General features: G+C 47.8%; 2 protein-coding genes across 5 annotated transcripts in view; both read right to left on the bottom strand.

Annotated features, from left to right (window-relative positions):
• The window catches only part of LOC135401310 (homeobox protein OTX2-like), a 108525-nt gene extending 93272 nt beyond the window's left edge, over positions 1 to 15253 (bottom strand). The window contains exon 1 of one of the 2 annotated variants that reach the window (XM_064633632.1): positions 14885 to 15253. The gene's annotated coding sequence lies outside the window, so the exon portion shown is untranslated. The remainder of the gene's footprint in view (positions 1 to 14884) is intronic. The other variant, XM_064633636.1, reaches the window with a different exon arrangement.
• A 1784-nt stretch (positions 15254 to 17037) lies between these two features.
• LOC135401309 (EH domain-binding protein 1-like) overlaps positions 17038 to 17706 on the bottom strand; it is a 35633-nt gene continuing 34964 nt past the window's right edge. For all 3 annotated transcript variants that reach the window (XM_064633629.1, XM_064633630.1, XM_064633628.1), the window contains one exon: positions 17038 to 17174. In XM_064633629.1, the coding sequence (XP_064489699.1) occupies positions 17093 to 17174 (82 nt within the window). In that variant the 3' untranslated portion in view covers positions 17038 to 17092. The remainder of the gene's footprint in view (positions 17175 to 17706) is intronic.

The raw sequence follows: 17706 nt of genomic DNA, 5'->3' as shown, positions 1-17706 counted from the left end.
ACTCCCAATTATTATTATTATTATTATGCCACGATAAACTTGGCATGTGTCATAACATCGCGCACTTTCGTGTAATCCTCAGATGTCTCGCGACGTAAACCCCAATTATTATTATTTCGTGTAATCAACGAAATATATCGATATCGATGCCTAGTACCATGCATAGTACTAGAACCTGCGTAGTACCAGTACGAATGTGAAAAGCATTGAGATTACGTGGTGATTACTCGAAAAAAATGAGAAGTTTTTTTTTTCTTACACTTAAATGAATCGACATCATGCTCCAACCTTGGGTGTATAGGCGAACGACAATGCAGGATACAAAACCGAACATAGTATATACCAAAGTGTGTCCATAAGCCGATCAGGAGATGCCCGGATTTTACATTTCCCATGTGTTGCCCGCGTCCATATACTGCTCAGGTCAACCGTTGGTAAGACCCGTGCATTAGTTTGCATTAAGCAATCATCAAGTAGTCGTGAACAATCGCACTCGGTTAGCGAAAGTAAATATACGTCAACGTGACGTTTGAAGGGTGCACATAGGGCTGTCTTCCCTCCTTGAGCAAGCAGCCAGGCACTAAAGTCGCAAAACGACAAAACGAAAAGACAGCTATTCTGATTCACTCCACACTTCTACGCCGAACCGAGTATGAATATCTAATCGTATATGCCCATAGCATAATCGGATGACCCGATATGAATGATCTGATGACCCGGCTCGCCTTTGTTGTGTACCGACATTTTTGCTTTCAACGTTACGTATTACAGAAACAGCCCGGTGGCTACCTCTCACTGGCGCCAGCCAGCGGCGCTCGACAAGACGGCGGACATATCGAACTGACGCAGCATCGGCTGAACAGAAGCAGCAAAGACTCGCTGGCGTACAGTCCGCGAGGCCGGCGCGCCACGGGAGTCCGGCTGGCTCCGGGAACCCGCTGAGGCCGCCGGCCACGGGGTGCCTCGCGCGACAAAGACGCTATCATTTGCATCTGCAAACATGGGGGCCTCGTAATCCTAACGCCCCCGCGTGCCAAAGGATTGGGCGTCAGGTGAGCCCGGGCCCCCGCTGGGGCCCGCGACACAAAGAGCGCGCGGCGAAAACGCTGTTTAAGACGTCACGGGACACGGACAAAGCGATGCCGGATCGAGTGACACGTCCCAAGGAAAAGCTCATTTGCATGCCAATAGCTCTAGTGGCAATTTTCAGTTTGTTTGTAAGAGGGTATAGCGATACACTCGGGTTCTTTCTTGTATATACGAGCTCGGGGGTTCTTCACTGGCTTTGTGTTTCGTCTACTGGGGGCTCGTCGTGGATGGAGGGAGACTATATGGTTGGAGCGTGAAAGAAGGGTGAGGAAAAAAAAAAGAAGGTTGGTAGCACAGATGTGCACATGAATGAGCGACGAGGGCGTGCATGTGCATAGTTTGCGACGCGGTAAAGGTTTTCTTTCTCACTTCTGAAACTTCTCACCAGCTATAAGAGCTGCAAGAGAAGGCTTCGTTGGAACGGGACATAAAGCAATGCGGTGCAGCGACACAAACCGTGTTAGCACAGTGTTGCCGGACGACTTTAAGCAACCATGTAGACGGCTATTATGATCACGCTGCATCGTCCTGTACATAACGCTGTAAAGCATTTCATGGTAGCCATTGTTCACTGTTCCATTGTGCGCTTGTTACGCCAGCGCGCCATGGTATGGAATGGCATGGGGAGTGCATGGTGAAGATGATGAATTCGGTTAGGAATCCCTGGTTCTTCCCTCCTCCTTTTTTAATAAACATATATCCCCCCCTTCTGCGAATCATAACGCATAATTTCCTTAAGAGTGACGACATATAGCCGAAGAACGCAGGAACTCAATAAAATGGCGACCCTGACTGTATGTAATCCTGCCCCAGACAAAGTAGCACAGAATAATTATTTAACTTTTGTTTCCAGAAAAACGAAACAAATTTAGAACACAAAACAAAAAGAAGAACTTTAGCTTCGCAGGCTCGGTTGCCCTTCTCTGAACATCCGCCGGGCATGTGGGATATCAAGCTTCGCGCAGGTTTTTTTACGAGCGCCTATACACAAACACATCCGCCACACTTTCGTCTCTCTCTTTTCTTGCGCTATTGATCGAACTTGTAAGGAAAAAGTGGTCGCCGCCCTGGGTTCGGAGCAGTAAGACGGGGATTAGGGGAGACGACCAGAAGAGAACGGATGGGTTTCCTTCAGGAAAAACGTCGTTTCGCATCTCGCCTGACGGAGACGAATGATGGGCGGGAGGGCTTCACACTTCGCCACGCGCGTGCGACGGTTACCATAGAAACAGAGAGGTAGTCACTGTACCGTACACCCCCCTCCGCATCAGTCATTGGTTGAGGGGGCGTAGCGACCGCTTATGGTATCGTCAGACACAGAATGGGTTGAAGACACCAGGTATACTGATGGTGAAAGATGGATGGACGGTGCGATTTCAAAAACGGCCTGTCTTGACGTGTTTATTTAGCCGTACGTCAACAAAGCCTCTTCGAAAAATTCGAAAGGGATGGTAGTTAGTCAGACGTAATTTCGAACATGAATATACATTAGAGCATAGGAACAGGGGGCAAGCAAGATGGTGTGTAACGATCAGATGGTGACACCTCCCTGAGTTTGAGGAGCAACTTACAAGACACGCAGTGACGGAGGACAAAACAGGAGTGTGCATTTCTCCTGTTTTGTCCTCCGTCCCTGTGTTGTATAGTTGCTCCTCAAACTCAAATAGATGTTGCCATCTGATGAATATACACCGCGGTGCTGAGACCTAGGATCAGCATGTGCATTCTTTTGTTTCTTTTTTTGTTTTTGTTTATATTTCTTTCACTCACTTGTTTCGATATCAGCACGTTATTCATCTTGGAAGTAGCGCATGTTCCTGCGGTAGAAATCACGATGTTTATAATGGTTCTGAAAGTTACTGGCCCAATAACGAAAAAATAAAAAACAGAAAAAACATGCCCCTGTCGTTCTGTGAGGCTTCTGGCAGGAAGCAGGGTATACGCGCTAACGTTGCAGGCACGTCGTCGTCTGTAACGTAACGTTTCCTTCTTTATGTAAACGTTTCTTTTCCTCTCTCTCTTTTTCTTTTGTAGGCGAGAGAGGTCATACGTGTTTTCTGCAACATGTATCGCAAAAGAAATTGCGTGACTCGATAAAGCTAATAATAAAAATATCTCGATAGAGCGACGCTCATCAGGTGTCTCTGCATGAACAAGACAAGAAGAATGTCACTGTGACAATCGTGTGACGAATGTGAAACGTGACAGCTATTGGTTCTTTTCATTTTCAGTCCTTGTCTATCATTTTATTTGCTTTCCTGGATATTTAATTGAACCCTTTATGAGCGCCACATATTCTCCATTTTATTTTTCCTTACACCAAACCAAATCAACAACAACAACAAATAAATCGTGACCAAACCAAGAGATGCTTGCGCCTGAGGCAGCTACTTGAATAGTGTACGCAAGAATACTATACCTACCGATTTGGAATGCTGTCGAGCAAATAAATCGAACATTAACGAAATTAAAGAGAAAACTACATCCATCCACGGTCGGGCACCCCTCCTGTATTCCCACTCTCGTCAGCTTAAAGGGTGGAATCTATTTCACAACGTGATTCAAGAACAACGACATTTCTTCTTAATGAACCATGATTAAAATACGTATTCAGCTCTGAGCGAACCCTTTAGGCACAACTTCATCCCAGGTTCGGAACTATACAGAACCTGGACGTATCCAGGCGAGAGAAAAAGAAGAAAGCGGCAGGATGGTGGAAGAGAGCTGCCATTCCCATGACAACCACCCACCCTCAACCGCAACAACCGCGATGCCGCCTCGTCGGCTTTTCTAATATCGCTTCACATCCAGTATGTACTCGACTTGCAGAAAGAAAGAAAAATGGTGAGCGCTGAAACTCGACAACCGGCTCTGAAAATCTTGTTCATTCGTTCCGAAAGGTGCCACCGTTGGAGTGTTGCAGATAAAGAACCTCACGGAGTAAATGGGGTCTTCATTAAGACGGGAAAATGCGAGCTTACCCGTATTTCGGAAGCAGGAGGATCCATAATTACACGAGAATGGTTTTGCGTTGGTGACTGCGTATGGTTATAAGTACTATAGGGTACATGTAGAAAGAATGCCATATATATAGCGCAAAAAAAAAAAAAAAAGAATCTTGTCCAGTGACAGGCTACGGAAATAAGGAAGGCGCCACTTAGAACAGTTTACCGAAAGCCATCAGTTTTCTTTAAATGTAACAGCAAGTCACCTTGCGTGTAACTGGCCTTCCCTCTTTTTCTTTGAATAAACATACTTCCACCTCTCCGTGAGTGACCACTCCGAACGATACTATAACCGACTTTAGGAAAGGCTGTCAAGTGAAGTATGCCAACCCAGCGTTGAACATTATGGCGGTAAACAGTAAACAGTAACTGAGCATAGACGGGTAGAAAACCAGCGAACCGGAAGAGAAATATACAAAGGGAGTTGCCTCAGGACAGGAGCCGCCGATATTTCGAACAGAGACTGTTACTGTTACCCAGAAGAAGAACAGCCTCTGTTCGAAATATCGGCGGCTCCTGTCCTGAGGCAACTCCCTTCGTAAATAAACTGAGCAGTACGTCAAAACAAAATGAGCTATAGTATATAGAATAAAAAAGGAGCATATCAACTATCGTTGCACATTAAAGACGTAAATATAATTAGACAAGAAATAATCATAGTTCGGAGTAGATTTACACGTACACACGGAAAAATGACCGTTCAAAAAAAGAACTTTTTCAGTTCTTCGGCATGTCTGTATATTTAACCTTGAGAAGGTGATGCTTCAAAAGTAGAATACCAAGAGATCAGGAATCATCAGTCAATCTTCAATCAAAACAATTTATTTCAAGTTTACTTTTATCTATACAGATTAACTGAGATCTAGCACCCCAAAAAAAAAGAAAAACGAAAAAAAGAAAAAAAAAACATGTATCGCAGCTTGACGAGTTTCCTGACAGAGTTTCCTGTCGTTGACGAGGCCTTCGTTCTTCAAGAAAGGAAACGTTCAGCGAAGGGGTCTTGCACCCGTGCACCATGAAGAACTCCCGAAGAACAATTATTTTCCTGCGTTAGCCTATACAGGAAATAAAGTCAGCTGTCCGCCATCAGAACAATCGGAACAGAACGCAGAACATTCATTCCTACATTATGCAGGGTCAAATTGTCCCCACGGAGAACCCTTTCCCCGCATTTTTCGCGTGCGCCCGCTTTCGCGCGAAAACACACATCGAATTAGCGAAAGCTGAGCGAAAGCGATTCGCTCGAATACTTCTAACGTTCAAGTGGCTTTGTAATTCCGCATATTATACTCCCCGGTTAGAGTTACAGCACGCACAGGTACCGCCTGGGCAAAGATACACGTCTTTTCATTTTTCTTTACGTGTTTAACAGTGTTGTTGTTGTCCAGTCGCGGCGGTGGAGTTGAAAGGAGCGCACGATCCTGGAACCGAAGAACCTGTTCCTGGCGAACCACAAAAGATGCACGAAATTGACAGGCCACGTGCCGGTGCGCATCATGTTGTGGAGAATAGAGACAGACCATGAAGAAGATCCCTGTCCCACGAATTCATGGAACGTCAATCTCCGATTTTAATGTCCCATCGAGACGTCACGCGCCACAACTGATGGTGGGTTTCAGGTTGCGGAACGTGCACGGCAACACTTCACGGAAGACGTTCATAAATAGTGAAAAAGAAATGGACGTTTTGTATGCATTGGGATGGGTGGGGCGGAGGGATATAGCTTTCTGTGTCGACGGCAAAAGGAAGAAGGTTCGCAAAGGTGAAGTTCCGAAAGAAGGATAACTTTTTTGAAGCTCAGCCCTGTAAGAAGAGGAAGAAGAAAAAAAACATTTGCAGAGATCTATTCCCGTGCCTTTATCAATATTTATAAAATGGAACACGTTATAACCAAGGTTCCGCATTTTCGGCATTTATTCCTGGGGAGACTCGGCGGGTGTTTTTCGGCATTTATGCGTTTTGTTAAATTCGGATATTTTCCGCGTTTTATAACGTCTGCGCCAAAAATAGATGCCGAGAAATCGGCAGCTATAATCCCCAGGGAGAAGGACTACTTAGGGAGCTAGAGCAGCTTGGTATAGGAGGACATTGAGAATTTCCTTTCCTTTGTGGGAGGGTTCCTCGTGTACTTAACCTCTTGACTCAATGATCAAAGGTTCAAAGTGTTACAGAGGAAGGTTTACCCCTGAGCTGGAGGCTAGGAGCTCGTCAGGGCGGTATTGCACGTATTCCACACGTTGGAAACGAGGTGAAGGAGAAACCAAAATGTGAAATCGGCATTTTTCGCCAAATGCCGAAAACGTGGTACCCTAGCTTAATGACATAGCTTCCTTATTGGGCACAATTAGCTGTCACTCTGATAAGTGCTTGACGCTGCTGTGCTGTTCGGTACGGCACGTGCAGTAAAGAGATACCGAGATTTAGAAGATCGGAAGGTGCTCATGATTACGGTTCCGACCTAATAAGCCAATCACACTGTCTCTTTGAAGCGGCTGACATCACGTTGCTGATCTTTGATTTGATAACACTCCTTATCATACCGTTTTCGAAAGGTGCTTCCGATAAGCTAAAACATCCTAATAGCGAATTTCAGTAACTCGGAAGAACTTTACGGAAACACCTACGATAAAGGAAGTTATCAAATCCAGTTTTGCAATGTGATGTCACTCGCTTCAAAGGAACAGGGCGATTGGCTTATCATATTTTCGCAACCGTTGTCGGAACACCTTCTGATCTACGAAGTTTTAGTAAATTGTCGCATAGCGTGGCTTTCGAGGTATCATATCTATACGGACATCCAACGGACATCCACGTACGCTATCGCCTTTGCGTACGCAAGGGCCGTAGCGTACGATGCATAAAAACTGACTATTGAGTTTTAGTATATATCGCATGCTATCGCCTTCGCGTGCGTAAGGGATAGCGTTGGTGCTTATGCGCACGCGCAAACCCTAAAGAGACCTTCGCGCATTGCGCAGAACCACCACGCTATCCCTTATGCGTACGCAAAGGCGTACGATGCACTAAACTAAAATTCTCTGATGAACGTATGAATTTCTGAGTCACGCACATTACCCATTGGTTCCGGTTTGTACGATGCTCTCAGGTTCACGTTATCTGTATCTGCTAAAACTACCTAATGTGCCATGACCTCGTCACGCACTATCCCGCGAAAGACTTTTTACCTTAGGAACGCTATAGGGACCGGACACTTATAGTTCGGGGCCTAATATTTCCTCTCGTTTTATTTCACATTTGCGCAAAACCTCAAAGACATTCGCACCCACGCCGCTCACGAGGTTACGTGCCACAAAGTATCTTTCAAGAAGACGGAACGGGCAAGAAAAATATGCGCTCCATATTGTCAGTTTACGAGGAGCGGCTCCTTTTAATCGCCCATCAAGCGTTACGTGGCTGCGCAGGCGAAACCATCAGCCACGCAGATAAAAGAGGCCCGGACACATCGTCATCCGGTGATCGAAGAAAACTGCCAGGACTTCCCAGGTGCGGGTCCCGCGGTGTCCACCGTGCACGTTAACTACCGCGGCTCCCGTGTGTTCAACCACCGTTATAGGAGCGACATTCGGGCAGTGGAATGCGAGTCCGATGGGGCGCCCCGATACGCATTCCTGGGGTGCGCCGCGGGAGCACTCTTTGCCGTCCGGACCTTCCAGATGATAGCCATCGCCAACGGCATTCCGGCCAATTGCTGAATAGAGATAAGAGACATCGTATATGCTTCCGTGTCCACGGACAGAGAACAAAAACCCAGCCGATGAACGTGTTGGGAACGGACTGCGACGAATATGTGTTGTCTGCGTAGACCGGACCTTGGATCCATCAATAGGGGAACGGTTCTGTGTGGGATCTTGCTGCGTGGGGGAGTTTTTTGTTATTTTTCCGCTTATGACGTCGACGTTAAAAAAGTACTGTGTTTTAAGACTGCTTCTTAAACGATATTGTGCCCTAAAGGGATGTACCAGTATGGTCACGGGCTCATACATTACGAATGCTCGACTGAGCACAGATTGTGTAATTTGAAAATCCGGCGTTATGCAAGCCCCCGTTTAGGAGATGAAAGCCTCACTATTTCGTCCAGAGGCATACGCCTCTTCAATAGAGACAAGGAATGCTGTCGCAGGCCTAGAAGTGCGGCGACAGAACAGATCCCCGCGAAGAGAACCTTTACGAACCACTGGAACGAACGCAAGTCCTCGATGACATCAACGTATTGTGTGTATCAAATGTGCGTGATTATCGAGTGGTACACCTTCTCTCGTCGCCTTGGTGACTGCCCTGGGGGTACTTCATTGAGGGGAGGGTGGAAGCAGCCGATCGGGTTGTTGCGCGCGTCGGCAGATGCGCAGTTCGATCGGTGTGTCTGGCTGGCGCGTGCAGTCGGCGCGCGATGCCGCTTCATCACTGTCAGTGAAGCGTCCGACAATGGCTCGCCATTTTTGCGGGAGGTCAGGGCGCCCATCTGAGGAATCTGCGCGCTAATATGGCTGCCGTGCGGCCATGATGGATCATGATGGATTGGTGACGCGAGGCGGCTCTTAGCGACAGCCGCCGAATTGTTTCACAGTTTGAGGCCCAGGGCGTGGTCGAGGACAGGTGCCCTAAGAGAAGGTCGCGTCCTCCGCCGCGTCGTTCGCCCCCCGCGGCCCTTTTAATGGGCGCCGCGGCCAAGTGACGTTTTTACGGCGCCCTTTCGGCTGCAGCGTCAAGGGGCCCCCCGTACCGTCGACCATTATTTACGGCCAGGAGCAGGTTTGTCCAGACGCAACGTTACACGTGTACCTGCCACCTTTTTACGGCTACACATCAGTATGCGCGACCGTCATCCACGAGCGGAGTCCGGCTCCCGGGCTCGACGTGGTCCCTCCGACGCCAAAGCTACCTGGACGTTCAACGCGGCGGCGGCATAAATCAGGCGGCGCCGGTGCATCGCCGCGCCATCAAAGACCCATTGAAAGGCAACCGGTTTTTGCTTTGGGGGCCCTTTTTACCGCGGAGAGAAAAAAAAAAAAAAACAGACCTTCCACACGAATCGCTCCGTTCCACGCCACGGGTGCACGGATGGTCCGAACGGCAACATCGCTCGCCGGAGCTACCTCAAGGACGAACGTCCCATGTCATGAATCATGCTCCGGTCAAAAGACGTGGGATTGCTTCTAAACAGCTCTATTTCGTCTCAACCAGTCACAGAAATGGCCAAGAAGCTTGCATGGAGCGATCGTCATAGATGCTAATTTACGGGTTAGGAGGAACTGTGACGCCACTGAGGACCAGTGTGGTAAACCGCCTCTTCCTTTGCAGGAATCTATCGGCCGGTAAAACACCGAGTGTCACCAGCGGTGTGCCTGGGTGGACACAACATTCCGGCTCGCTCCAAGACCATATTAAAGACTGGTAATCGTCAGGACCGAATCCCACTACCGGCTGTGGCCAGCTCAAATGTTCTCTGGGTTTTCCAGCGAACTTTCCAGGCGTATGCCAGGACATCAACGAATCCAAACAACTCAGGGAAAAGTGTCGTCCCTAATTGCGATCTGCATCGGCCAATTCTCGTTGTTTATGCCAGGACAGTTCGACGTCAGCTCAGGAAGCTGTTTGCCCCCTCTTTCGGCCACTCCTTTTTGTTGGCCACCCTCCATGTGTCAACATTTGTACACCGCTCTCAGCTCCAGTTGCTTCGTGGTGAAAACAAGAATTACGAAAATCACTGAATATCCGTCATGCAGGCAATGTAGCGCGCAAACGGAAAAGAGAGATAACTAGGCAACAGCTTTGCTATAGGTAACGTGAAGAGATTGTTCTGCAGATAGGGCGCTTGCAATACAAGAAAAAAGTGCCCCATCCGGTAGAAAAAAAGCCCCGCAGCAGACTATACGCGCATCAATGGCGTATCTCCCGCTCCCACCGCATACCTTTTGCACTAACCAATTCCCCAACTTTCCATTCCGTAACCAATATCAATTACCCAGCCGTCCAAAAAAAGAAAAAGACGGCGAGTGTATTAAAGCGTGCGGAGTCACTCAACCACGCAAAGGACATCCTTCCTCTCTGCCAGACTGCGAACTCAGCCCATCATCTGGCATCTATCCCGTGATTCATCTCATGACGGAAGCCTTGCATCAACCCTGTCCATTCTGTAATGCTACCGAAGCCACCAAAAGACAAGCGAAGGTCCCTGGTACAGCGTTACAGCCGATCCGGCAGATGGCACCATGCCCTGCTCTGTGTTCCCTTTTTCTATTTTTTTTACTGTCACTGTCACCCTTCTGACCGTCATGTAACAACAGAGCATCCCCGCTCCCGGGTAGATAGTGTTTCGCAGGGTGGAGACTCATCATCCCGCTAGAGAATCTCTTGCTCGAGGCATGCATGGGGGTCCGACGTTCGGTTGGGTGAGTCGGTGAGCGGTTTTCGAGTGGCCGTTCTCGAGAGATTCAAGGGGCTCTCGGAAGCTCAACACGGCGTCTCTCCGGACCCTAGACTCTGCTCAACATTGGCTGGGGGCATACAAGTGGTTCTTCAAAGTTACCCGTGCGAGTTCAAGCGTTTGGCGTATACTGCGGTCAGATATGCGTGGTGCATGCTGTCAAGCTTCCCCTCCGGACCATGCGGACAGGTTTCAGGGTTAACTGTGGCGAACGTAGGGGACGCTCTCGATCCTCGTACACCGTACTGACCATCCGAAAGTACAGGAGCTTGGAATTAAAAGTGATTTACATGCGCCTATAGTTGTAGGCGATGGCTGCGCCATTAAATCGTACACAGGGGAAATCATCGTTCCGGCATCGTAATAAGAAGTATCGTTCTAAGCGAAATTCGCTTTCTTTCGACGATCGTCTACTCACAAACGAGCTGGACCCTTGATACAGTCGCTCTCAATATGCACTTCATGAAGACGCGTATGTTACTATAGCAACCTTTGAGAAGTAATATATAGAAGGATAGAAAATACACCGTACCTGTAAGAACATGTTGAGGACGAGAGTCGCCGATATTTCGAACAGAGACTGTTCTTCTTCTGGGTCCGGAAGAGGAACAGTCTCTGTTCGCAATATCGGCGGCTACCGTCCAGAAGCACATCCCTAAGTATTTTGGGAGCAATAGCATCCCTTCCAATCACTTTCATCTCACACGACCTGGGCTATTAGCAGCATCACCCTGGGTCACTAAATGTGTATTTATGTTGTTTAATCTTTAATTCTGTTGTTGTGAAATAAAATTTGTATGTCCCTTGGCTGTCTTTCTTTCCTTTCTTATTGGCGCATAAAAAATAAGCATATGAAAGAAAGTGAACAGGAAGAGGTTTGGGATTCGCAAATTTCTTCACATAGCGCTGCCGTTACTTGTCAAGCGTGCGCACAGTGCTTTCGCCAGCAAGGCACAAGGCATAGACGCGAGCACAGACGCAGCAATGTATAGACGACCGTGCGACTAAAAGTAATCATGTAATTAATTTATGTTGCATTTTGCCAGCAAATAAACGAGACGGCCTCACTGAAAACATTCCCAGGGATTAAAAGACCATACACACACACAGCCAAAAAATTTCGGCACGTATGGAAGAATCACAGATTTAGCATTAGCGTTTCCTCGTTCCTCAACAACGTTCGCGTCCAGACGTTCGAGAAACTTTACAACCACGCGGAAGAAAAATAAATAAATAAATAAATAAAAATAAGTAGTGAGAGAAGAGGAGAGAGAGAGAAATAAAAGTAATCCGCAGGCGTCTTGCATGTTTCAATTCATTATTCATGGTTCCTGATCCCATGCCCCGTGTATAGGGGTCTCCCCCAATTAATCCGACGCCATGTTTTATTCAGCGGTAGGAGCGCTCCCGTCAGGGTGCAGGCATTCCCACGCGCGTCCGCCCGCGTGAAACCCGACCGTACACAGACGCACGCGCCGGCACGTGGCGCGGATGTCCGCCGCTTAACGCAGGGGCGTCACCGGGCGCGAAAAGTGCACGCCGAAACAAGGAAAATGGAATCATTCGGGAACTGCTCGAGGAGTCGTGCTGGGACGGAAATACGACACGAAGATTGGCTGGTTACCTTTTATGCGTGCGCAGTATTTAAAATTTGACACGCGCTCATACCCCAGGGGTCGAGACTAGTATGTGATGGAGGAATACGAGTAAGGGTGAGAAAACGGGGCTTCTCACTCGAGCTGGTGTGAAGAGGTGTTGGTGTGTGCCTTTTAGGAATGAAACAAGGTGGAGTTAGAAAGAAAAAAAAAAGGTGTAATGGATTGAACAGAGCGACGTAGTGTGTGTGCTCTAATAAGGGGATGATTGTAGGATCAGGTTTCTCTGCATGCTTCCCTCTTCAGGCGGGCAAAGGGGGCTGATCTGCATGGACAGCAAACAGTGGAAAGTGAAGAGAATGTTCACGCTGGTGAGTGCTGCTGGTTGCTTGGTATCTGGTAACCAATGTATCGCAGGAAAATGCTAGTTACAGCACCAGTTGGTTCGTTTTCGTGTTAATTGGGTACTGACAGCGAATGGTCCTACAAGAACAGAGCACCAGACCGAGGCATGTTAGCGAGCACGAAACATGTGGCTTAGATTTGTACTTCTCATCTTGCAAACCATGCAACAGGATGTTGCAGGACTGTGAAGGAAGCGAATAGATGGAAAGGTCTTTGCTCTGTCATGAATACTCACCCCCCCCCCCCCCAAAAAAAAGAAAGAAAAACACGTCACAAATTTTTACAGAAATACTGCTCGCCAAAGAGCGCAGCCAACAGTGTAGTAGAGATTGTAGCATTGTTCACAAAAATTGCGTGATCTTCGTTGATCTCCAGAATCATGCACCTAGTTTCGCTTTGGTATCCGGCTTGAGAGCCGGACAAGGAAGGGCGTTTTTCCATCCCCAAACAACTGCGACCAAGTACCCTATCTATTTCACTCCAAAAGAAGCCTTTCTGCTTTTCATGGACGAAGCGTGCTAATAATTGAGCGACAGTGCTTATTTTGCATTTTTTGTTGTGCTTCAGACAAGAATTCAGAGATTCAGAACCATCACGCATGTGCGACGACAACACGGCATCAGAAGGTTGCATTGGCCCGCCATTAACAGACCGTGGAGGACGCCAAAGAGGAGCGAACTGTATGTTCCGGCAATGGCAGAGATTGTGTGTAGTACGCCAGCCATGGTCATCAAGGTCCAGCACTTTATTAGCCAACTGCAGGACCTTCAAAGCCGCCGCAACCACCTGGTTATAAGCTATAACTACCCGCTGCTTACGACAGCTAGGACCCTGTTTTGTGATACCATAGCTGATACGTCTCTGATCCTCTTTCCGCAACGTTTTCGTCGCAAGGCTCGTGATCTATAGCACTCCTTAGTAGGTCCGAACGAAGCAGCGCCTGGTTATACGATATATCCTGCTAAACACGAATAGTAATATGCGTAGCTGGACCCGCAGCTGAATGAATTGTTGTTCTGCAACTATGAGCCCGACATTACGCCGGTAACGCCCCTTGCGTCTTTTCCATAGTCATATTTACTCTTCATACACGTCCTGCACCTTTGCCCTTTTGGACCTCTCATATTTGGCTGGCGGTACAGACGAAATAAGCAGCTCCCATAGCTCTCGTTCCTCTACGTGTTACAGTTCCACATACTGATCCCTCGTAGCTTGAACGACATCGCGCTACTAAGGCTTTGCAGAAGCAGCTGGAGCATAAAGGTCTCAGCCAGGTACGAAACCAGACCGCCGGTGGGAGCTGAGTCAGGTTCGCTGTTAGACACCATGGATGAACCGGCGCAGAAGACGACAGGACTTGGGTTGTTGATCAGCGGAACACGAGACAAATACAGAAAGCACACAGGACTACAGCTGATCAGCGAACCAGCGGTATTCCTGTGCCTTGCTTACTGTCTTTGCCTTTGTTTCACTCACTGATCAACCTTTCGAGGTCCCCAATCGCTACTCACGGCATTTTGCTGAGGCCAACTAAGAAGCTGCCACCTCAACATTTTGTCGCATGTCAAGGAGACTGTTGCTGCCGAGGAAGCAGCGTCAAAGACCTGGCAATTCCTCAACGCCAGTGAAGGCCAGGCAACGCCGTGTAGGGCCCATCTTCTTTATCTTCGTTGCCGCCACTACATGGCTTTTGAATATGCACCAGAAATACGTTTCACGTCTTGCGTCTGTCGTTTAGATATATTCTACCAGTGTATCCGGTGCAACATTGGGAGAACACTGCTAGCGTGCAAGTTAGGTTCCCTGAGTAACTCCTATGTAACGCGGGGAAGCCATTCCATGTATATCCAATGAATGGAAAGGGAACTAAGTAACAGAATACCGCCTCCTCCTAGGAAATTAGCACATAGCTAGCACATATAGATCAGCTCAAAACGAGCACATTACTTGCATAACGTGAACAAGTAACGTGATTTAGCTACCCCTACTGAGTAAAAGTAACGCAATATACAAGTGCGGAACTTCATTTCGTTATAAAACATTAAAATATATATAACTAAATATATTAAAATGCTCGTACTAAAAAGGGCGTGGAAAGCATGCAATCTCTTCAGATGGCCAGACACAAGTTGAGTGTCATAAAAATTATGACCGTGCAAACGGTTGTTGTTCTCAGGGGCGATGGTGATCTGCAAAGAACACCGCGGTAAACGAATAGATAGATAGATAGATAGAGTGAGAGAGAGAGAGAGAGAGAGGCGAACAGCAACGACAAGGCTTGTAATAAAAATTTTGGGTTTTACGTTGTGAGAAAACCGTGATCAAAGGTCGACTCCTGAACTCACCAGAATAAGGTCCACTTGTTCACGCAGTCCACTCTAAGACACCTGTTTGTAATCACATTGCCGTTCCAGCATCATCGCAACGGGCAGTGGCATCTCTCAGCTTCTTCGACACCACACACCAACCCCCAGTCATGCACGCACTCTGTCACGCAACACGACACGAAACTCGTACCATTGCACTTCACAACTGGGACGGTCATGGTCACTGTTCCTATTGCTTCACCAACTGACACAAAGTGAAGAACGCCGCAAAGCTATACGAGCAAAACCACTTCAGTGTCCTTCAATGGCAATGTCCTGCCCCGCCGGTTTCTCACATGCAAAAGTCACCTACCGCTGCACTGAGCATGCGTGCTTATCAACCAACACCGGGAGATAGTCATCTGCGTCGTAACCACACAGCGAACGGAGAGAGCAGCAACCACCGCGGCAGAACGGTTTATCAGCTAAGATAAGGGAATTTCAGAAATGCATGTCGTCTGCAGGACTACGAAACAGAGTTCATGGTACTTTTTTTTTGCTAGAGATGTCTGCAAACATGCGTCTGTTGACTCCAAAATGTGACTTTGGACGCAAACGTTCAAAACAGAGCCTATAGGCTCAGGCGTTTTGCTGGTGCGACGCTCAATGCGTTGTCTTATTGTCCCCGTATATAATGAAAGGAACTGCTCTGACAAAGCGACCCCTACACTTGCGATTGGCCTGTCTCAAGACGACCCCTCGTTATGTCACCGGCGTAGACACGTTGCGCCATGGAAAAGTTGACACACGGGCATCAACTGCCTTTCGTCCTTTTTCAAAGCACGTTGGAGATGCCTGTTTTACGTTTGAACGCTCCAACAAAGCTTGGTGAAATCAGTTGCATGGAAGGGTCTGTTCTTCCCTTTCTGGGCATTCCTCTTGTCAATGTCACAAGACCAAATTTGCACTGGACGAAGCACTTGTAGATGGTGCCACGATCTTCATGCCAATGACGCCAACGTTATCGCGGCCCTCGGAGCGACATCCAAGTGCTTCAGTTTCATACCATTGCAAAGTTTCAGTTTCATACCATACACTCGAATCCTCGATAAAAATCAACCCGTAGTTCTGAGTCCCCTACACGAAGTGAGAACACACTGGAAGGATTGTTAAACTAACTGCAAGCGGCATTTCCATGAGGTCCGTGCGGGGTCCTTGAAGGTCCGTGCATGTTCCACTAGCTTCCAAGACTGATATGTATCCCCGTACACATTGCTTTGGCATAGTAAATACTGTTTAGGTTCCAAACCTAAACTCGACGGAGGAACAATCTGTCGATTGGCGGCACGAATACAAGAAAACGGACAGACACAACTTCAGCCGAACGGCGGCTGATGTTGTGTCTGTCCGTTTTCCACAGATGTACGAGACACCTTGTTGACGCAGTCTGTGACGGAGTTATGAAGCCTTTGCTCGCTAATAATCATGATGTTGATATCCCGAAGTCCTTAAGTCAACAAGTCTGGCAGGGATAAGACGCAGACAATTGACAGAAAGCTGGACGACCTCTATGTTTCTGAGTGTCACCCATCTTTCAGGAAGCAGTGCTTGTCTCCTCCATAAACGGTGGTTTCCGGTTTTGGTTATGACAAATATTACGCGCTTACAGGAGAACCGTGAATGTATAGCTCACCAAACAAAAAGTGACAGCAGACACTGGCAAACTATTGCCAGCTAAAATAGGGACGCCGATTCCCACATATAGATAGTTGACTATAGATGGCGCTTCATTTGCGCTTCTTTTTCTTCACAGAGGGCGGAACTTTCAGACTTTTTCCTTTCAAAGACGCGCTTTGGCCATGACCCTGCGGTGCGGAACGCATTGCCTGGAATTCCCGTATAACGTTTTTGTTGTATTCCAAAGATCCTCATTGGACACTATAGCATCCAACAACCCTGCCGATCGCACGGATAAAACCCCATGCACCTCCTGCACTGTCTTAGCCTCCTTGGTAAGACTCTACCATCTTCCCCAGGCAACGGTACAGCCACCGCAAACGTCTTCAAACCCACGTGTGCCAGCAAACGTCACAATCATTCAATCTCGCTTCCATCACACACTTCTGGCTGCCATTGTCCCTTGACAACCCCGTCTGTCTCTAACGACGCATCAAATCACAACCACAGAGTCGTGCTGTTGTTGTCCACGTGTTTTATTATTCCTATATCTGTCCTACGAACTGTGCATCACTGCAGCACGCAGTTCTTCTCTTGCGGTGGTAGGGTCTGGCGTCTGGTGGCCCGTTCCACAAACTCGTCTTCGGCGATCCTGGAAGATTTTTTTGTACAACATGAAACAAAGCACCCGCGTGTGATGGAACGAGGCCATAAACCTCGGTCACCTCCTGATGAAAAAGCTGTCAGTAGCGCTAATAAATTCGTTTGTTCAGAAGCTCGTTAGCGCCAGGCGGGGTCCGCAGAGTGACGGCTGCCCCGCCCGCCTCCAGTCCTGGAGTCCCTTCCGCACTGCGGGGTCCCAAATAGATGGATAACAGCACGTGCGTTGAGACTACGGAGTTATGCGGCTAAGTTATAGCGTGTTCTAAATGAATATTCACCCCGTAGTGATGAAATGATGAGAGGCTTTTGACTGCCCCTGTTGAAAAAACTCATATAACTTTCTATGTGTAAAGAAATGAGCAATATGTGTAAAGAAATGAGCAATATGTGAAAGGCAATGAGCAATATGAGAAAGGCAATGAGCAGTATGAGCAGCGCTATGTGCAGTATGCCAACGTTATGAGCAGTATGAGCAATGTTATGAGCCGCAAGGCAAGGCCAACGAAGCGCTATATGCGCAG

Source organism: Ornithodoros turicata, chromosome 7 (genome assembly GCF_037126465.1).
Source record: "Ornithodoros turicata isolate Travis chromosome 7, ASM3712646v1, whole genome shotgun sequence".
Classification (NCBI taxonomy): domain Eukaryota; kingdom Metazoa; phylum Arthropoda; class Arachnida; order Ixodida; family Argasidae; genus Ornithodoros; species Ornithodoros turicata.
Note: the sequence above shows the minus strand (reverse complement) of the source record. Positions and strands in the feature narration are given on the sequence as shown.